The sequence below is a fragment of the Rhagoletis pomonella genome, unplaced genomic scaffold (assembly GCF_013731165.1).
Source record: "Rhagoletis pomonella isolate Grant_MI unplaced genomic scaffold, Rhpom_1.0 Rhpom_scaffold_00005, whole genome shotgun sequence".
NCBI lineage: Eukaryota > Metazoa > Arthropoda > Insecta > Diptera > Tephritidae > Rhagoletis > Rhagoletis pomonella.
In genome coordinates, this window is record NW_023458559.1 from 43204638 (window position 1) to 43227758 (window position 23121).

Consider the following 23121-nt stretch of genomic DNA (forward strand, 5'->3'; position numbering starts at 1 on the left):
GTTAATGTCAAAATGATGTGTTTGTTGTAAACAGGGCGAATTCATATTACAACAAAGACACTATTTTGACATTAATAAGTACCGCGGCGAAAATCTAAATTCCCCAGTAACACCACCTTGTATAAATTCGCCTTGGTTGAAGTATGTATAAATTCGCCTTGGTTTGAAGTATGTATAAATTCGTCTTGGAGCAGCCGCTTGTGTGGTGTATTTCGCTTTTTTGGAACGGTATGAACGGGATTAATCAGAATTTATCAAGGCGAATTTATACAAGGTGGTGTTGATGGCGAATTAAATTTTCGCCGCGGTGCTACTGAATGTCAAAATGATGTGTTTGTTGTAAACAAGGCGAATTCATTTTACAACAAACACATCGTTTTGACATTAAGACGTATTTACCTCGGCGAAAATCTAAATTCGCCATTAACACCACCTTGTATAAATATGTTTTCCAATAATCAAAGCCAATATTTCCTTGCACAATAAATGTGCAATCAAAAATCACCATTGGTTTGTTAAACAAGACGGTCGTTTTCGTGTTTTTAATATTTTATACGATTTTCAAGGCAACGATTTGCCCATCCCTAATTCTTGGTCAATGCTGTCATTTTCATTATGAAATCGTGATCTCTGGTAAACAAAGCGTTTCGCTTTTGCTTACTAGGATTTCTAATAATAGTGCAAAAAAAGACAAACAATGTTGAACGAATTAATATCTTGGGTATTAAATACATATCTTGGCAAATATTTGGAAGATTTCAATCCACAACAATTGTCGGTGGCACTGCTCTCAGGTGAGTTTATAAAAAGGTTTGTGAGTTCTGTCTCAGTTAAAATTGGATGGAGTACAGTTGTTTTTCCTTGATAAAATTTTAACGCGCAAAATTGTGCTTATTAAGTGCAAAAAACGGTGTGTATATGGTTTCTTTAGCGGTACGGAATTGTTGGAGGTGGGGCAGTTGTGATTGCAAGACTAAAAAAAAAGATCCAAATTTATATTTAGTGCATATTGAAAAACATCACTTGTATCTACATATGTATATACATAAATATTCATTTCAGTTCTTTGGTATTAATTGCGTTTTTAATTTATTCATTGCATGCCGGTACCTTCCTTTTTGTAGCAATTAAAAACAATTAGTCATCTGACCCTCTTTGCGGGGTTGCATGCAATACATCCTGCATGTTTCTTCATATGATCAATAGATCATTTTGTGTGTGCTGGTTGCCATACTTTTCACAACAAAATCGAATTGTTTATGTTGCATTTATGTCATCCTGTTTTATACCCATTTATTTTGATAAGAAATAGTAAGAAAACTCATTGGCTTCTATAGGTACATGTCATTTAACCTTTTATTTATTTACATTTCCAGGCGAAGTCGAATTAGAAAATGTACCAATTCGTAAAGATGCACTACGCTCATTCGGTATTCCACTGCAAGCCCACTCGGGCAATATTGGCAAAATAAAATTACAGATACCAGTGCGTCAATTCCGCACTGCGCCATGGTGCATAATCATCGAAAGAGTTTATGGCGTATTCGGCCCAAAAGACATCGATGACTGGGATGATGATAAAGAGAAATTTGCCGAGTATGAATTTAAAGTTGCTGAACTTGATGCCAAAGAAGCAAAGTGGCGCGTGGAGAATGGCTATCAAATCGATAGCTATTACTCGAAATCCTACACAAGTTGGCTGAATTACGGGACCACCTTGGCCACGAATATTTTAGAGAATCTTGAATTGAAAATCAACGATGTACATATACGATATGAAGATGCATTAACTGTTTCTGGAGTGCAATTTGCCGCTGGCATTAAAATTAATTCACTCACCGTACAAAGCTGTGACGCCAATTGGCAAGCGCGTTCGAGCACACCCAATGATCAAAATGTTTCATATAAATTAATTGAATTGAAAGATTTGTCATTGTATTGGGATCGCATGACGAAGGATAACAAGTGTTCACAATTGTTATCGAAGGAGCTGTTGGAGCGCATGAATCAGGTGTGCGACGCGAGTAAGCATAATTATATACTACATCCAATAAGCGCGCGGGCACACTTCAAGCGTGAGTGTTGCAAGCAAGCGTTACGCTCCAAATCGAAACCACGTTTGAATTGCGAATTTTTGGTGCAAGAGGTGAAAGTGGCTGTTAGTGATGTATGTACATATATATTTTAAACATGTTCAGGTATTTTTTAAGTAATTATAATTTGGTTTACTTTACAGCTTCAATATAAACAAATTGTGGACTGTGTATACGGCTTGCGACAACTTAATCGCAAGCGCACGTACAAACTAATGCGTCCATGTTGTACCGTATTTGAAAATGCTGTGCTCTGGTGGAAATATGCTGCCAAATGCCATGGCTTCGAACACCAATGTACTGAAAGTAAATGGCTGAAATTGAGAGAAAATCTCCGTTATATGCGAATTTATAAGCGGCTATTAATCAATCCAAATGAAAATATCACAGTTGAGGAAAAAGAGTTTAAGGCGCATATGGAAAAGTCACGAGAGCTACATGAATTACATACGTTACGAACTGTTTGCCGAACGAATATATTCACAAATGATGTGCACTTAAAAGCGAGCAATATAGATCATGGACAAAGTATGTTATTTCATTGGTTTCCTAATTGGTGGGGCTGGTATGGCAATACTGAAGCTAGTGTCGTGCCAGCGCAGGATGAGGCCTACAAGAAGATTGAAAATGATATACTCAACGCGCTGGAAGATACAATGGAAAATGATCCCTTCTCAAGGAGGGATGCGATTTTTGGCTACTTTAGCTTTATATTAGTCGATGGACAATTAATAGTTAGCACAGTAGATGCGGTTACTAGAGAGACAATAGTTAATTTCGAAATGGATTTTCATAAACTTATATCATTTTTTGAAATGAAGCCGAAGTTCAGCTCGTATGCCATTGGTATATCATTGGGCTCAGTTTGTCTTAAAGATACGCTTACTAAAAATACCGAATTTCCATTTTTGGTAAAACCACAATTCGATGAGCTGCCGAGCAAGCCAACGCCGCCCAGTACAGGCTACCAACTTATAGATTTCAAACGATTCTTTACAAAGGAGCAACAAGTTGACTCGGCACCTGAGCCTTGGTTTCAACTACGCTATGAAAAAGGGCCGCCGGATGTACAGTCCGATATGCGGTTGGTTATCAAATCTCGTAGTTTAGATATTGTATACAATAAGAATGCATTTGACTGCTTAAAGTCATTCTTTGTAAGGCCGGTGAATGAAGTTTACTTGCAGCATAAGTTGGCTAAGGGTCAGCACAATAGACTGAAGTTCCTACAAAACTGGCAGCAGTATTTAGTAGGTAATGAGGTGAGTGTTATGACTCGAAAGAGGTATGCATATAAAGATAAAGGCATAGTAGCTTATTTCTCTCGCTCATTGTTTTGTCACTTAAGTGGCTTAAAAACACAAATATAAATTTTTTAATACTTTCCTAGGATTTTCGTTCGACTTGGTCACTTGAAATCGACATTTCTGCACCACGTATAATTTTTGCTCAAAATCATTTGGAAAAAAACACTGGCGTGGTAGTAGTCGATTTTGGACGTTTTCAAATGCTCAAAAATGAATGTCGCAAGAAAGAGACTGTAGCTGGTCGCGATAGTGCAGCTGTAAGTGAAATAACCTCAAAATTAGAAAAGTTGGATAGTGAAGATGAGGATTTCATGACACCTTGCTCGACGCCACCAGGATCGGAAATTAGTTTGATTGAGTCGCCTACGCTGTGTCAAAATTCCACCTCAATTGTTAATGCGGATACTGGTCTAGAAAGTGCCTTCCATAGGAAAATCTATGATAAATACTCTATAAACCTAACTGATATGCAAGTGATCGTTTGTAAAAATCGTGAACGAAATCACGCTTGCACAAAGCATACATCAAATTTTCATTTGCTAGAAAGGTTCAGCATTTGCTTGGAGTTGGAGCGTCGCGTGATTTACACTATCGATCCTGATTATCCCTCACTAACGCTGTATGGCACGCTACCCAAGATAGTGGCACATCTTAATGAACAAAAATTAAATGAATTCTTTAAGATACTTTATCCTATCATAACAGTTGGCTTTGCGATGAATGAAAACGTTAATGGAAACAGCTACGTTGAAACAGTCGGTATAGGAGTGGCCGGTGGCTTAGGTGTAGAAGAAGAAAATTTGTTTGTAAATGGACATGTTCCAGAGGCGCCACCTAATTTCCTCAATACCAATCTGATGGTAGTACAATTTGTAATTGGACAAATGACACTAGAAGTGCAATCCTTGGAGCGTAGCATAGCTGAGTTGCAAGTAGTTGGTGCGCGCGCAGGTATTACGAAGCGTTCGGAGGATACCCACATTAGTATGTCTGTACATGGTTTACTATTGGTTGATGCTATACAGTCTTTCGGCCCAGATTTTGAGCTACTGGTGGCAAGTCATCGGCACGTGGGGTGAGTAATGCAAATAAATGTTACAAAACAGAGAGATAATTCTATGAAATACAAAAAATAAATCGCTTTGCACAGCATGGATAGCATTTCGGGTAGTTTGAAGCAGAGTAAGCCCTGCTCGCCTACATCACCATCTTCGCCGGATCCTATGTTGGGCGCGGAACGTTGCACAAGTCCGCTTACGATAAACAGAGCACTCAGTGCGCTGGAAAGTGGTGAGTGAAGTCCATTTGACTATATTGAATTTTTAGTTAAGTATTTGACCGTTTTCTATTTATTTGATTTCCAGGTCGAAAATACTTTGCTATGGATTATGATGAAACGCAAGCACTCATAAATATTGACTTAAATTTAATTGACTCTAGCGATCAAAATGATTCACTACAAATTGCAAATATCGCATTCAACAATTTAGATATTATTGGTGAGTTGTGACTGACAAAAAAAACCCTTCCTATTAAAACTTACTGTTCATTCTACCCCGTACAAATATGAACACTAGATCAAAAGTAAATAGTTTGTAAGTACTCCCCTGCAAAGGGGGAGATTTGCCTTAAAATAGCTAATAATCGATTCGTCGTAAATATTTTTATCATAACCCAAACTGAAAGAGCACAAAATAATACACCTCCATATATTTCGATATTGAGTGTTAATGAGTTAATTAAATTTCTATATTTCAATTCTCTTTGATTTTATTGTAACTAAAATTTCCTCCTTCTATGCAGCCAATCAAGAAACCATTGTAGAGCTACTAGGCTTTGCAAAGCGCCTACACAATACCCACGAAGCGATATTTCGCCGTAATCAACACAATCTTGCAGCTACCGACACAAATACGCACACCGCTAACAAAAGGCGTGCCAGCGCCTCAACTAATTTACGCACAGAAATATGCTTTGACTTTCATCGTTTAAATATTTTAGTTTTGCGTAGCATAAATAAAGGAGAATTTTCTGTGGGACGTAAAGTTGGTACGCTAACTATGAGCGAAGCTAAAATACACGCAACATTCGGGGAAGATATAAGCGTCATAGGTTCATTGGGTGGCGTACAAATTATCGACATCACGCCGGAGGGCATTAATCATCAGCGCATTTTCTCCGTTGGCAAAGATCCACTCACCAACGATACGCCTGAGTTTTACAAACATGAACTACTCAATACGCTCACCAATGAGCTGTACAATGACAACTATGGTGATGCTCAATTGAATGCTTTGTCTTTCCAAATTTACTGTCAAAAAGATTCAACGCCGAATTTGAAAATACGCATGGCTTCGGTGTGGTATGTGCACTGTCCACGTTTCATACAGGAGATAAATATGTGCATATCGCAATTTAAGCATTACCTAAAGTATGTCGCTTCGTTTTGTAATTTTAAAACCATATAATATGTATTATAAGGGACTGCCCAATTTATTTATTTTTTTGGTTTTTAGAAATTTTGCCACTTCTATACGAAACAAAGCAAGCGACATGGCGAAGGAACTTGTGCAACACATACAAAAAACTACTGAAACTGAGACTGAAAACTTGCGCACTGCCGGTCGAATATCGTAAGTTATGTTTGCGACTACTACCTTCCTTTTTAGCTATGACATTTTAGTCCATTAAGATGCGCATTTCTTCCCATTGCAGCATTGATATTGTATTGAACACACCCGTTTTGGTATTGCCACGTTCTGGAGATAGCTTAGATGTACTCGTTGCTAATTTAGGCAAAATTACTGCTTACAATACTCATGAAGAGAATGAGATATCAATTTCGAAATCGACGGAGAATCTTAATATGTGGGCCAAAGATAATTACTTCATTGATATACGTAACATAAATTTGTTCTCATTGAATACATCGAAGCGAAAAGAGTTGGGCTTTTCGGCAGCATTGCCGAAGGTAAACGAATTGTATGCTTGTAATACTGATGCTGTGCCAATATTACACGATACAGCAATGCTATTCAAGTTGACTAAGTATATTACAAAAACCAAAAAGGAAATTTACTGGACGCTGCGTAATAAACTAAATGTAAGTAGATGAAAAGTTGGAAAAAATCCAAAGAATAATGAGTGTGGCCGGCTACACTACGAATGTGGAACTTTGCTCGATTCATTGCTCGTTCTTTTCATATGGCAGTCATTTGTGCATTGCTTCTGATTTAATGCCGTAAAAGAAGATTCACTTTAAGAAAAATAATTAATATACTTTCTCCCCTTTACACATACCCATAGGTGGAAGGCAGCATTACACAGTGCTTGCAAGTTTCATTGTCGCGTAGTCAATACGAACAAGTACTCGACACCTTGAACTCCTATTCCAAATGGCGCAGCAACGGTTATCCCGATTCAAACGCCGCAATATCTGTCGATCAGCCAGATAGTGCACCTAAAGACAAAATCAATGAATTCGTGGGTTTCGAAGAAACTTTTGAAACAAATTTAACATTTTCCGTACCGATATTTCAAATACACTTGAAAAATAAGCTCAATAACTCATTGATCGATGTTACATTTCGTGATTTTAGTTTGCAATACAATCAGCTGAATGATATTACTAATTTAGAAGTATTGTTGCGTTCTATCGTTATGGAGGATTTGAAGTGTGCTATGGATTCACGTTTTCGTAATATGGTTGATTCAACATCCACTGAAAAGGAGATAATTTACAAGACTGAAAAATGTTTATCGTGTCCAAATCTCACAAACATACATTTACAACAAAATGAATTATCCCATTCCATGCCATGTAAACTGAACCATCCATCCTTCTTGTCCGCTGCACAGACGCCGGTGAAGAAGGCTTTAAGCAGTGGCAATACAACGAGAGCCGCCGCCGATGATAAGTTAGTAATCTACAAGTCACGGACACAAATAGTGACGGAAGCGAATGGTAAACCTGTTAGCGAAACTAAGAGTTCTATCGATTTCAATTGCCTTAATTTAACGGTTTCGGTATGCAGATGGTTTACGATTTTCGATTTCTTTGGCATGGTATCGTCATACGAAGTAAAGAGTACGGTACCTACGAGAAGTGAACACAGTGAGGGTAAGTGTATGGTGCTATATTTATATATATTTATATATTACTAAAATACTGTCATAACTCCAAAAACGAAATTTTTGAGCAGATGATGCAGAACTACACTTTATATGTAGCTGCTTCACATTATGTTCAATATATATCTCCCTACATTTGGGAGCAAATTGAAAACTTTAAACGCCTCTCACGAAAAATAAGTTTTAAGTTTTCGCGTTATGTATATTTCCAATTCATTGGGCATTGATAAATTACGTGGTCCAATAAAATTTGGTCGTATTTTATCTCAAAACCGAGGCCGACCTCATCTTATAGATTTTTTGATGCTGATTTGAAGTGCATTTACAAAATTTTTCTAGCGCGCCCACTTTTTGAGAAAAAACTGTTGGAGTGTGGAGAAATGGCAAATTAAAAAAAAAAAAATTAAACTTGGACGTAGTTTTTCCCAAGAAAAAACGACCACCGGACATAGCTCCTATGGAGAAGTGTTATGATAGGAAATCAAACCTCCATATCGCACACGATCTGCAAAAGTGACACAACTCAAAATTACACGTTCGTTAGAAAATGCGAAAAAAAAAATATTTCGTAGCGCTTGCTAATCATATGGGCAAGGGAGACTTTACCTTAAGTTTTTTCAACAAATTTTAACTAAAGCCTTTACTGAAAGGTAAATGAACGCCCTGTGTTGGGTTTGTATTTGTGTTATTACCTTTTATTGGACTGTGTTCATTTCATCTTCGTAATTTTGGAAATTTTAGATTTAAGTGATTTTTGTGGTTCGTCATTCATTTCATTTTCATTACTATTCAAACCTTTCTCGTCTTGCTAGCAACATAAAAATTAAATAATTTTTGTTAATAAAAACTGATTTAAGATAAATATTCTTTAAATAAGCGCATTATTTCAAAAATGCCAAATTTTGAGTTGTGTCACTTTTGAAGATCGTATACGACATGCTTGCTGACTATTGCTGGACCTTGAAAAGCGATGATAATGCGATCCACAAAAAAACATTGTTTGAGGATTTCATTCCAGAACGCGGAAAGTGTTAAGAGACAAACAACTGGCTAATGATGACTCTGGGATATTCAGGCCGGTTCTGTTATTCACTTCCGAGTGAATTCCAACCGAAGCCACTTTGAATTCATATTGAAAGGGGTTGAAATTCACTCGGAAGTGAATTGTAGAACCTGTCTCATTGATTTTTTAATGTAGATTTGTTCATGAAATCACTTGTGTTTTTAAAATAAATTCATAGATTGAGATTTTCATATCTGTGAGAAAACAAGTGCGTATTATTGAAGAACTGAGTTTTTTTTTTAATTTTTCACTCATTTCTAATTATTATTACGTGTTTTTTTTTCGTCGGAAAAACTACATTCGTCGAAATTTTATGATAAAAGTTTTGAAATTTGCCATTGTTCGACACTTCACCAGTTTTTCTTTTCTCAAAAACTGGACGTGCTAAAAAAATTTTGTAAACGCACTTAAATCAGCATCAAAAAATCTATAAGATGAGGTCGGCCCCGTTTTTGAGATAAAATACGACCCAATTGAGTTGAACCGTGTTACCTTACTATAATAAATAGTTATACTTTGCACTTGCACACATTAGATCCACAAAGCCTTAAAAAAAAAAAATAGTTACACTTGCGCTCATCTTAACACTTTCTATTACGACGTTCCTGTGTTTGTTCCACTTCTCCTTTCACAGACGAACCAATTTCACTGGGCGAATTGAAGGTGTCAGTGCGTTCATTAAATTTGATACTGGTGCGAAATGAAGTTGAGCTTTCCAAGGCTAACATATCACATGCGCATTTCAAAATCACCAGTAATAAAGATCTGAAATCAGTGGAGGGACGCCTCAAATCTATTTCGTTGTATGATCTGACGCATTTTGGCGATTTGTATCGTGAAAAATTTTCCACTGCTGGACCGGAAGCAATGAGTTTTTCATATAAAAAGTAAGTACATACGTTCATAATTTTTTCATTGATTTCGACGATATCGGTCTGCTAAGCATTCAAGGCGCTTTGCTATTAAACTAGGGACTGTAACGGTTATGGTCTTTATATTAAAAATCATAATTTAACCGTTAAAATTGGTTTTCTATTGTTCCGAAAAATTGTAACCAATATTTTATGATTTTTAGTTTTACGATTAAGTCCCTTTTTTTTGGAATTTTTAATTTTTCGATAAATTTTTGATCGTAAATCGGACCATAAACACGGGTTTCGCAAATATCGCGACCACTGTGCCACATAGCCGATTAATTCCATTTTGTATTGTCATCGAGTTCGGAGCTAGGTTTAAAGTTTCAAGTCTCTAGCTTATCGGGAAGTTAGTTAAAAATTCATTCCAAGATTTGACCCAAACAAGCATACATACATACGTACGTACATAGCAAGTTGAAAAAAAGCTTGTAAAATCTTAATATTTAACGGTTATTTGCGGTGTGCAGAATTTGCCATCGATATGTTGAACAGATCAAACAAAGTAATGCAGTTTATTCATTAACATTTGCTATAGATACCATTATTAGTTTTGTAATCGATATCGACATGAGCAAACACAGTCTCTATATATTGATACATACTAGGGTCACAATCCCGGGGATATTCATTACTTTTCAACAACTGGAGTCGAAAAATTGCTTTTATATTGTTTGAGAAGCTCTCCTACCATGAAATAAATAATAAATAAATGGGTTTGAAACCTACTTTTTTATTTAAAGTGGCGTTGTAATTTGAAAGATATGATTAATTCCAAAACTTAAAAAAAAAAATTCAATGCAATGTAGAATAAAAATATGTGCAATAAGAAATTTCTTTAGAATTAAAAAAAATTTAATTTTTTGGATTCACAAGGACGAATAAGTAATTTTTAAGCTGAAATAGTTAGAAGAACGAAATTCGAGGATGTTGTCGAGTTTATATAATAATATTTTTTTCAAAACCAAATATTGCGAAATTTAAAGGATATAATTTTTTAAAATGACATTTTCAATATTTACCAGCCCTTCTGCACCAATAACTTCAATCTGTTTAAATTCTACAGGATTTCCTCATTAATTTTATACGCATACTTCTTCTCTAAGCACATTTCTCTGAATTTTTGAAATCATTTTTGAATTACTGACGTCAGAGTGAAAAACTAAAAATGCAAGTTTTCTATATTTGATATTTAAAAAGATGCGTAAAGATAAAGGCAAAAATGAAGACCAAGGCAAATTTAAACACTTATATAAATAAGGGCAAAGGTGAAGGGGAATATGTAGATGAAGAAAATGATAAACATAAAAGTGAAAACAAAGATGAGGATGAGGATACCGATAAAAGTAAAGATGAAGATAGGGGAAGAAAGATTAAAATAAATGTAATTTAAGAGAAAAGGATATAGAGAGAGACACAGAGACTCAATCTGGGAACTATTTTGGGATTTTAGAGATTTTCGGTACTTATCGATAAAATAATCGATATTTTTATCGGTTTTGTTATCAAAATTTTGTATCGATATTTTTATCAATTTTTGCTATCAATATTTTCGGGACTTATCGATATGATAATCGATATTTTTGTCGATTTTGTTATTGCTATTTTTATCGATTTGTTTTCGATTTTGTAATCGATATTTTTAACTATTTTGTTGGCGTAATTTTTTTATCGATTTTGCTATCGATATTTTTTATCGATTTTGCTATCGATATTTTTATCGATTTTGCTATCGATATTTTTATCGATTTTGGTATCGATATTTATTGATTCTGTTATCGATTTTGTTGTCTATATTTTACCAAATTTTGTTATCGATAGTTATCGATACTTCTATCGATTTTGTTATAGATATATTTATCGATTTTGTTACCGATTTTGTATAAAGATAAAAATTAACATAAAGGAAAACAGAATAACATAAATGTAATTAGAACGAACAGGGGCAGAGGTAGGTATCTAGATCAGTGATGCACACGGGAGTCTCCGGGAGCTACTCGGCTGTCACATACAAGTCGTGTGTGCGCAGCTAGCGAACTGTTGCGACGCTAGCAGCGAATTATGTTGCGTTCGCTAGTGTACACATACTAAGACAAAAATGTTGCGCTGGTAGTGGTAGCTCAGTCGACGCTGTGCACCACTGATCTAGATAGAAAAAGGCAAAAAATATAACCCTAAGCAACAGCAGATGTACCCTGTAGGATCTCGGAATAGACTTAGAGCACCCCACAAACTAGACTGCAAGTGATTGTAACTAGTCCAAAGTTTGGTCCAACAATATGTAAAATTCTATTTACATTTAACATTAAGTGTCCTAGGCTCGGACCAATTGTCCGCTTCTGCGTTACATTGTAACCAATTTTGGGGAAAAAACAGAAAAAAAAACTTGCCCCCAGCTGCGATTTGAACCGGGGTTCTCAGTTCTAAGCGGATACTCTCTCGGCATGCCAATGTCGCACATGAAAATTTGTTGACCACTTAGTCTACATATCAGCAAGTCGTTAATTGTACCCGTTGTCCGCTACTGCATGACATTGTAACCAGTTTTAGATCAAAACTTATACCTTATGATTCCATTCGGACCACTTTTAGTACAATACACCTGTTTTACATTATGTTGATTATGAGACAAAGTAGATATGTATGTAACGTAAGTTTCACTTCTCCAGTGTGGCCCAGGCGCACTTACTTTTTTTTTTCTAAGCTCGATATCATTATTTTAAAAGTTATCTTTATCGGCATCTATATATATAACGCGAAGGCATTTTTTGTTTCGCATAAAAGATCCGCACCGTTCGTTCGATTTTCAAAAGTGGGGTGTCTTGTTTTATTTTTTCGAAAAGAGTTGCCACCTGTTGACCAATTAGAATCAAAATTTTCAATAATCAATACCATCAAATCCGTACCGTTCGTTCGATTTTCAAAAGTGGGGTGTCAAATTAAAGAGCTTGGGCTGTAGATATGCTATAAGCTTTAACTTTTTCGAAAAGAATTGCCACCTTTTAAAAAATTAAGTTCAAATTATTTAACAATTAAATCAATTATTAAAAAATTGTTATGAATCGAAATGGCTTTAAAAAGCTTTGTTTCTTAGCTTAACTATAGGAGGGTTGCCACCTATTTAAAAAATCAAATTCAATTCGAATTAAGTGAATTAGGTAAGGGAAATATGTATCACCATATGGGTGCCAAACAAAAGGGGTTTCAAAAAGTAGTAGTTTGAAATTATTTCAAAGAGTCACAGCCACATACTTGAATTGTCGAATTTAGTTTACTTATAGACAAGTTTTATGAAATATTGAAATATGAATGTCAAACGAAGGAGTTACAAGAAATCGTTAGTTTGAACGCTATGAATATTTTTGAAGTGTTGGAAGAGGATTACCACATGTTAAAATGTTAAATTCAAGTTATTTAACAAGTTGCCACATGTTTGAAAAATCAAATTCCACTAGTTAATAAGTTAATTAAAATACATATCGCAATGTCGAAGATGAGCTAACAAGGATTAAGCTTGAAGGGGGCTGCCACCCGTTTTTTAAACTAATCACTAAGTCAATTAACTGATAAAAAAATTATACGAAAAAAAAAAATAGTCAAACAAAAGTATGTTCAGAAATCTTTAGTTTTAACTTTTGGAATGCTTGAAGAGGGTTGCTAAGTCATTAAAAAGTTACATTCAAATTATTCAATAAGTTGGTTGAATTATCAAAAGATGGGGATCAGTCGAAATGGGTTTAAAAACGCTTTATTTCTAACCATTATTTATGAGGGTTGCCATTTGTTCGAACATTCAAATTCAAATTATTTCGCCAGTTTATTGAAATACATGTGTATCACAATGTCAGAGGAAAAAGATTTAAGAAGATTTTAGTTTGAGAATACTTTTGAAAAGGAATTCCAAAAATTATAATGTCAAATTAAAGACCTCAGCCTGTAGATGTGTGATAAAGTTTTATGTATATTTTTTTTAATTAAGTACTTTTTTCAACTGTATAGGGTGATTCGAAATTTGATGAACGGCTGCAACTCTTACTAACATGTGAAATATAATTCAAGTTTTTGAAATTAAATTTTGGGCGTTTTAACGCCAAGCGGGTTCACTAGTTATAATTTGATTTGGTACCGAAATCGTTATCGGAGTGGTCTGTATATATTCGTATCGATACCTTATTCGTTGTCATCCTTATCGCCGCTCCTATTCAATATTTTTTTTATGAAGTAAAAGAGCCAAAACTTGCTGCTCAATCTCTCATCAAGGACGAAACAATATTTACGAAATATATAATTTTTTACTTATTCTCCAATCCTTTCAAAAGTAATCTAAACTAATTCTTAACCGAAATTTATTTTCAGACTTAATCCGGAAACAAAATCCAATGAACGTTCCCTGGATATGGATGCAAAATTGCGCATACAAATGTCATCTGTGCGATATATACACACCAAAAGATTTATTATGGAGATTCATTTATTTTTGAAAGATTTGTTGGAGTTGCAGTCGGTAAGCGTTTTAAATTGTTTATTATCAAAATATAATAAGGCTCTAGTTGGCAAATTCTGCTCACCATCCCCATAGGGGTATTCTCGGAGTCTTGCAAAGACCTGGCACGGTGCACGGATTGCACGGTAAAAACAGGTTTTCCTATGGTACAGCTTTGCAAACAGTACAATTCGTGCAGCGTGCAAGAGCTTTGATATTTTTTAAATGCAGCTTAAGAGTAGGACTCCACACCCGGTGCTTCAGGGTGGGACCATAACGGTTGTGATCTTAATAATAATGAAAATCATAATTCAACCTATAAAATTGGATTTAAATTTGTCCGGTCAAATGTAATCGTTATTTTATTATTTTTTCTGTAAAAAAAGCGTCATATACTTTTGAAAGGAATACCCTTTCCTTATGTATTTTGATGCGCTGAACACGAATCGGAAGTCCTTTTTACTTCATCAAGTCAGGCTTTTTTCCTAAGCCAAAAAAAAAACATGGCGGATATTATGTAACAAGCACTTTTTTGAGGTTAGACAAAAATCCTGACTTAAGTAAAACGGACTTCCGATTCGTGCTTAGCGCATGAAAATACATGCGGGTGAGGTCCTCCTGTCAAAAGACATCACTTTTTTGTATGGACAGAGGACAGCCGTACACAGGCATTGTTTATGTGGGGCTGTGTAATCGATATTTTTTTATTTCTATTTTTTTTTATCAATTTTTTAACGGTTTTTAATCATATTGTAACCGTTATTTTCAGATTATATTTTTTACTATCATAAAAGATTTAAATCGGAAAAAAATCCAAAATGACGATTAGTTTTGATCGAAAAAATAAAAAAAAACACAAAATAACGATTACATTTGTCCGATAAAATAGAAATCCAAAGTTAACGATTATTCTTGATCAAAAAAATAAAATTGAAAAAATAACTACTTTGCAATGATCTATAAATTAAAGCGCTGATACACGCTGAAAACGTGAAAAGTCGCAACCAGGGCTGCCAACTATCATTCGCTATGAGTTTTCATAAAAAATAAAAGTGTCAAATAAGGTGCTATTGTTTTTTATCGAAAAAGATTGTGTATTTCCTTTCCATTTAGCAATAGAATACACATCTAAAACAAAAATGGCAATACTAAAATTAACTAAATCAGTTGTATAAACTTTAGAAACTAGAAAATTTTAGTTGATGAAAAAGTAGAACACGTGAAGGATTTCAACGTAATTTAATAAAATATAAATATTTTTCAAAAGTGCCAACTTCTTGTGTCAATTTGAAAGATTTGGTGCCGTTAGAAGAAAAACAGGGCCAAAAATGGCACAGCTTGAGCCAAGTTAGCAGGCCTGGCCGCAATGCCTGAGAGATCTGGTGTGGAGCTGCAGCATTCGGATTCCAACATTTGGCAGATTATGCGCTGCATCTGTACTTTTCCATGTTGTATTCTTTTAGGTCCCACTGATTTTCATTTAGAGAATTTCGGCGACGAAAATTTAGTGTAGCGATTGTCGGAATTGTTGTAGGCCTAAAAATATGCAACGTTCTTGATACATGTTGCCTTTCTTTATAATGATAAATACCCGAAGGGAAATTCAGCGATATCAACTAATTCGCTTAGGAAAAAATCAGTTAGAATCACGGCCCGTACTATTGCTATAATTGGTTGGATCGTATTTATGCGAACTGCGTAAGGACCGGGTACATCCCCATGGCTTGGGGGTAGTCAGTGTTGCGTTCATCCCGAAGGCCGGAAAAGGTTCTCATGTTTCCCCTAGGGATTTTAGGCCTATTAGCCTCTTCGTTTTTGATAAAAACGCTTTTACTAAAAACGCTAGAAAGGCTGATAGACCTGTACATAAGAAACGCGATTTCTCGTGACTATTTCAAGAGCTCAGTATGCTTATTGCGAGAAAAGGTCGGTGAATACCGCCCTGTACACATTCGTAAAGTGGTCAGAGGAAGCCGTCACGCATGAAGAGTATGCAGTAGGACCCTTCTTCGATATCGAGGAGGCCTTTAACAATGTTACTCGAGAGGCAATAGTCAAGTATATGTATAATCTTGGAGTAGAAACCAACCTAATAAGCTTACTTCGTGACAGAACCGTCGCGGCGGAGTGGGAGGGCATCTGCACTCAGGACAGAGTCAATATGAGCACTCCACAAAGTGGTTTTCTCTCTCCCTTGCTCTTGATTGCGGTTGTAAACAACCTTCTAGAGGAACTGGAAAAAGTGGGCTGCCAAGTGATCGCCTATCTCGATGATGTGGAACTTTTGGTTATGGGACGGTTTCTATACACCCTTTTTAATCTGGCTCAATGTTACCTGAACTAGGCGGCTGTCGTTGAAGCCTAGCATTTAGGAAACGGTAGGAAAAGTGTCGGTTGCCTTTAAAACACGTTATCACTCAAGGGTTAGTGATGGGGGTTCTGATAGGCCATTTTACGATTGGTGTTCATGCAGGGGACTAGGAATTTCGACTGATCTTTTTGTATCAGCTGTCAACAGGAATATGAAGTGGAATCATCTCCACACTTTCTTTTAGACTGTCCAACTTTCGCGAGGCTAAGATGGTAGCATTTTGGCTCGTACTTCTGAACAAACAGTGAGCTCGAAATTAGCCGCACTCTAAGGAGTCGTAATCGACTCCCGGCGTTAACTTAACCCAACCTAACCTGTACTTCTTTGAGCTGTGAAATAGTTGGTCACATTATTAATATAGGAAACAATTTGTATTATGTTTTTGTATTTTTAAGTATTCGACGATTGAAGCAAACCGTCGATGTCGATTTTGAATCGACTAACTCGGAAGTCGATTAATCGTCTCATTGCTACCATTTGGTTTAATCCAGGTTAAGAAGAGTATATATATCCGGATATTCGAATCTAAAAAATAACAATAAAATAGTATTTGTTTCTGTGTTAATAACTTTGCAACTCTATAGTTAGTAGTTTCGGAAAGAACTTATTTTACGAATTACGGTTATTAACCGTACATCCGAATATCCGGATAACATAATGAACGGATACTAACTGGATATCCGGATTTTATCCGTATACACGAATATCCAAATATACGGATAGTCCCAGCTCTAATAACTACATGCTTAGTAATTAAGGATATTTTTTATCTGCCATCTTAAGTCAATTGATTAAGTGTACTCACAAGAAAATTCAATGGAGTTTATTTCTGATCTTTTTTGATTGGTTTTCTGAATGTTGTAGCTTTTCTTTATTATTCATTAACGCTAAATAGACCAACTACAATTTTAACCTATAGAGACCAACTGCATGTAGTATTTTCTATTTTCTTCCTCCTTCCTTACAGCCCGTCATTAGGCGCATTAAAATGACCGAAAGCCAAGCCGATATAAACTCCAAGCCAATCAAGATTGGCCTTCGCATTCATGCCGCCTCGCCCATAGTACTGCTGCCACTCAGCTATAATAGTACACAGGTTATAGTTGCCGATCTTGGCGAGTTTACATTGAAAAACGCATTTCACTTTGCAAGTGATTCGAGCGTTGTAAGCAAACGGCAAGATGAACGGGGCATGGATGAGATACTCGACGTTATGCATATCGATTTGGTCAATATGAATTTATTCTCCGGCGAACGAATTTGGAAAACAAATAAAACGCTCAACTACAATCCATGTGAATGTGTGAATATTGGCAACTTCACCATACTCAAATTGGGCAATAATCTCTTCAAGGAGACGTGTCACCTCAAATTGCAAGTAGAACGTAACATAGATGCGGCTGTGAGTCACAATTGTTCGGATATAACGGTGAAGGGTGTACTCTCAAAATTAAATGGCATTGTGAATTTGCAACAGCACAAATTGTTACGTGGCTTTCTCAGCTACAATTTGGGTGAAATGATTGATGATGTGTACTTTAATTATTCGAAGAATTTCTATGAATCTGCCGATAAATTGAATTCGGCTAGCGAGTCTTGCAACTCAGCAGAGACATTAGATGTGCATGTATGGAATACAATGTCCATCAATTTACAGTTGGAAAATGTTTCTGTTTCCCTGGTTGAGCAACAGAGCTACGATAATGAAACCAAACCATTAGCCTGTGTAAATTTCATAAAATCGTTCTTGCAAATTGACTCATTCAGCGATGGTTCGCAAGATATTGATTTAGTGTCCAGCGAGGTGCTAGTGCTCGACTCACGCCCCGAACATGTATCGCGAAATGTATTCCGTCATATTTTGAAACCCAAGCGTGATAATCTCTCGAAAACCGTCGTACAAGCGGAAATTCATAGCCGCAAACGTGGCAACTCATCAAAGTATAAAATTTTATTAAATAATATGCGCATCATGGCCATATTGGACTGTCTGGAGAGCATAAAAAAGTTTCTCGAAGAGGAACCCACAATATCAACGTCAGTGACACCATCGTGGCGCAATAAATTGATGAAACAAACTTCAACCACGCACGAAGCTGATGTAAAAACAGATTCTGAAATCATTTTGAATATCACTGACTCCGAATTGATTTTTGTTGAGAATGTGGAACTGACCGATACAAATGCAATCATTTTGAAAAACACCACGGTGTTGCAATACAGGCCTAACAACACCGTCTGCCCCATTTCGATTGACGTCAATCATTTAGAGGTATTCTCCTGCATACTGGGCGCCGAAGAGGCAAGCGCGCTCTCCATTATCGATCCATTCTCATTGAATATGGAATTGAAAAGCAACTGCTTCCACGTAATCATACACAAACAACTCTCCATACGCCTCTCCTACAACGATGTAAAATTATTTTCGAAAATGCTTCAATCAATACCCAATCAAACGAAGACATCACAAAAGCAACTGAGCCGCAGCAATTACGCAAACTTTGAAATGATCGCACCGCTAATTGCTTTGGGTTTCAAGCAAAAGGATTGCTGGGAGGCCATGGAAGTCAACAATTATAATTTGAACGAAGCCGCGCTCTGGCTGTCACAGCAAAAGCACTTGAAAAGCACCGACAAAGGCTGCCTGAAAGTGCACGATCTGCTCATAAGCGCCAACTGCATTTCTATTTGTGTTATTGATGACTGCATGGATGCGGATGTGCCGCTGCTGGAGGTTGCACTATCACAGCTGACGTTGGCGCAGCGCCTGGGCAGCGGCAAGACGCCAGTGGAAGGAGGACGCAGCACACCGTTGTACCAGGAGGGCCGTCTGGAAACGATATTCGCTAGTGACTACTATAATCGACGGCTGAGCGGCTGGGAGCCGGTAGTTGAACCGTGGGAATGCTCAGCCCATTGGCAATATTCGCGCACAACTTTAATGGTGCCGAAAATGTTGGTGATGCAAGTAAGTAGCAAGCAGCTGCTCAAATTGAATGTCACATCGACGCTCATAGAACTCTGCGACATTGTGCGCAACAATTGGATTAAAGATTATTATGCGCAAGGAAATAGCAGCAGTAGTGGCAGTAGCGCTGATTCGCTAACAGGTTTTCGGCGCCGTTCGCCGTTTGTTCCATTCGCGCTTAAGAATCTCACCGGCGAGCCGTTGCTCTTTAAGACACTCTACTCCTCGCCCGGCGGCATTACACGTACCGAGGTCAATCAGACGGACATCATGTGCAATTGGTTGGCCGTGCAGCCCAACGAAATTCTACCATTCGACTTTGGCCCACAAACCAAGCTGAGGCACATGAACTCGCACAAATTGAATACACATCAGATATTGGTACAAATTCAAGGCTGGACCTTGATTGGGCCCATATCCATTGATAAAGTGGGCATATTTTTTCGTTACTCCACGCTGGATATGCAATATAAGAAGCGCACACGCATAGTATTCGACATATCGATGTTCGGTTCAGCACAGAAACTAATAACAATACGCTCGGCATTGACGGTCGTCAATCGGCTGAATGAGCGTGTACTACTCAAAATGGAGGGCAAGCATGAGGAGAGCGTTGCGTTGTCGTTACTCGAACCCACCGAGCAGCTAAGTGTGCCCCTACGTTTGGTAGATGCGCTCATCTATTTTAGACCGTATTCACCTACAAAGCCCCCGGATGCGCTGGTGGAGAGCGCTACCGAGGGCAAAACAGTTTTCGTGAGGAAAAATTCTCTTATGCGCACTAATCGTTGCGATGAACTTGAATACAGTACCTGCGGCATAAGGTGGACCACCTGCACAAAAGATTCGGTAGATGAACTCTTCTCATGCTATGGCAAGAGTAATGCTGTCTTTTATACGCTCGTCGAAATACGGAAAGTCAAGTATCCGAACAGGGATGTTAATACGCCGGGCCACATAATTACACTCTTGCCACCTTTGAAGCTGAAAAATATGCTTTCCTGTGATTTGCTTTTCAAAATTTCCGGTCATATACAGGGGAGAATTAATCCTTCAGAGGTTGTGAATATACACACCATAAATGCCTGCGATTCCTTTGTACTAAGCATCACGTTGGATAACTACAAGTTGTCAGGGCAGCTGAAAATACCAATGGGTCATACTGGTATTGTGGAGCCGAAATTGAAATTGATCGATATTTTAAATCGCGAGCTCTACTTGCGCGTCTCAATACAATCATTTCAAGGCAAAGGCATGGAGATATTTATTAGTGCGCCCATTTGGATTATCAACCGTACCGGACTGCCATTGGTGTATAGACAAGAGGGCACAAATCGCTTGGGTTCCGGGCAGTTTGACGAGCACGAACAGGCGCGTATTGTATCACCGTTGCTTTTCTCCTTCTCCGATCAGGAAGGATCGCCGTCGCTGGAGATACGACTAGGCAGTAGTTTTGGGAATAATAATCCGGTAAGAAAAAATAATAATAATTTATATTTATATATAATAGCGATTTCAAAAATGATACCTATTTATAATATTTTTTGTAATAAAAATTCGGTAAGAGAAAGCCATTAGTAATGTTATCAATAATAATAAGGACTTCGATAAAGATATTTATATATATAATTATCGATATCGAAATAATAACATATGCATATGTCGATAACAAAATCGATATCAATAAAGATAGTTAAAACCAATGTGATAAAAATGATATCGATTAACATGCCAGTATTTGAAAATATAGCATTACATATAACAACGATAGATATTAATACATACATATGTATGTAAATCGATTATTTTAATGATGGCAAAATAATAAAGATTACAATAGTGTTTCTAAAGAGTTATAATTATAATAACGGTATTTAATCGATAACAATACATATATAGTGAAAGCATTAACAATATGCCTAACGCTATCGATATGAAAAAAAAAATAAGATGTTAATAAATGAAGAGAAAGAACATAATAACGATGAAAAAGTGATAACGGACACAGTGTCATTTAAAAAAAATATCAATAGCCAAACCGCTAACTATCGTTAACGCTGTTACAACACTATGGATGCCAGCAATAAAAATATACATTCATACCCAATAAATATCGGGCTTGGTTAACAATTCGAAAATGATCGGAAAACCAATCTATTTTTCGAGTCTCACCTTCGTTATCTAATTTGGAATAGATTAATTAATATTCGATTCGAGAAATTGGCCATTCTCCAACAAAACGGAACCTTCGTTATCCAATGTGTTTTTCCATCTTTATGAATTCGAAATCCAGCCCATTATCGAAATTGAAATTTTAATGAAGGAGAGTGATTGTCTTATATTTCCTTTCGAGAATGAGCTGGATTTCACTTCCTCTCTTGTTACTATGGTTTTAATTTTTTTTCGAACCTATCTCGAGTGTATTTCCCACATACCATGAGCATTGGAAAACTAAGGTTGGGGTTATGAGTTCGTTCTCAGTTCGATATGCATATTGGATATCCAATGTCATTTTCGAACGTTCGCCAAATTGTTTATAGGGTATGTATAAAAATTATGACATGAGTTGTGAAATCTATAAAAAGTTCAGTAACGAAGATGAGAATAATAGCGGTAACAGTGCCAATATCAACAAAAATCTCATAATAATAATACCAATATTCATATCGATATTGAATTATAAAATATGTATATCGATAAAGGTAACAATAAAACAAATTGATAAGTTTACTGTTGTTCAATACCTCAAACTGTCGGAGATAATGAAGCTAACGATTAAAAATTCGAAAATAATATAAAAGTCACCACGATATCGAGTACATAAAATTATAAATTTATTCTGAACTAAACACCCATATGGATAAAAAAAATCGAGCTCGAGCTCTAACCGACAAAAACAGGTATATAAGCGACTTTGTTTTTAAAACATTATTTTTGTTGCAGAAATGCATCTAGATGCTCTAGGAACATTTCTGCATCAAAAAGAAAATTTTGAAAACAAATGCCGCTTACATCTTTTTGGCGGTTAGGGCTCCGATATATCGATTGGAATAACGGTAACAGTAAATATATCGATAAAAATTACGGTATTGATAACAATATCGATAAATGTGAAACAATACTACATCATCGATGGCAATGATCTAGTAACCCAGACAGCAAAAAAAAAAAACACACACAAGTTTTGACGACAGTGCGAACTCATACAATTTTTCGCATCCGGAAATGAACAGAAAACGACTACAATTTTCGTTCATTTAGGTATTCAAGAACGTCCAAGAAGCAACGCGTGTGTTCGTATCCGGAAAACATTCGATAAAGATTATGTTAGGCTTATTCCACATGCTACTTGTAGAAAAACTCGAGCGAAGTTCAAACTGTCAGCGGATATCAAATAAACTCTAAAACTTACTTGTGGAACACGTGTGTGTAATTCGAAGTGACTTCGAGTGGCTTGTGGAATAAACCTGTTATTTAAAAGCAATAATTGTATTTTATTTGTTCAAGTTGAACATTTGTAAGCATGTATACGTTGTCGGCAGTGGCTGAACGTGCAGAGGAGCATCCACTATTTGTTAGCTTCCCGAAAGTGCCGGTTTCGAATTCCGTCAGGTGCTTCCTTATTATTTTTTTTTTAATGAAACTGCAGTGCAAATGTAAAGCGTATTCAACGAAAAACTCAACAAACTCAGACAAATTTTCGAAAAACAGCCAAAAACAACAACAATTTTCAGTGCTTGCCTGCATGATTCAATAATGAAAGGTTTTGTAAGAAAAACTTTCTCTCGCTC

The 23121-nt window shown here is 36.5% G+C and overlaps 1 protein-coding gene across 1 annotated transcript in view; it reads left to right on the plus strand.

The window, feature by feature from the left end:
- Positions 1 to 557: 557 nt before the first annotated feature.
- The window catches only part of LOC118738995 (vacuolar protein sorting-associated protein 13D-like), a 34686-nt gene continuing 12122 nt past the window's right edge, over positions 558 to 23121 (plus strand). Inside the window, exons 1-13 of the mRNA XM_036470071.1 lie at positions 558 to 794; positions 1377 to 2167; positions 2237 to 3355; positions 3484 to 4475; positions 4551 to 4690; positions 4765 to 4899; positions 5204 to 5831; positions 5917 to 6033; positions 6116 to 6503; positions 6707 to 7520; positions 9229 to 9481; positions 13865 to 14012; positions 17330 to 20800. Of these exons, the coding sequence (XP_036325964.1) occupies positions 698 to 794; positions 1377 to 2167; positions 2237 to 3355; positions 3484 to 4475; positions 4551 to 4690; positions 4765 to 4899; positions 5204 to 5831; positions 5917 to 6033; positions 6116 to 6503; positions 6707 to 7520; positions 9229 to 9481; positions 13865 to 14012; positions 17330 to 20800 (9093 nt within the window). The 5' untranslated portion in view covers positions 558 to 697. The remainder of the gene's footprint in view (positions 795 to 1376; positions 2168 to 2236; positions 3356 to 3483; positions 4476 to 4550; positions 4691 to 4764; positions 4900 to 5203; positions 5832 to 5916; positions 6034 to 6115; positions 6504 to 6706; positions 7521 to 9228; positions 9482 to 13864; positions 14013 to 17329; positions 20801 to 23121) is intronic.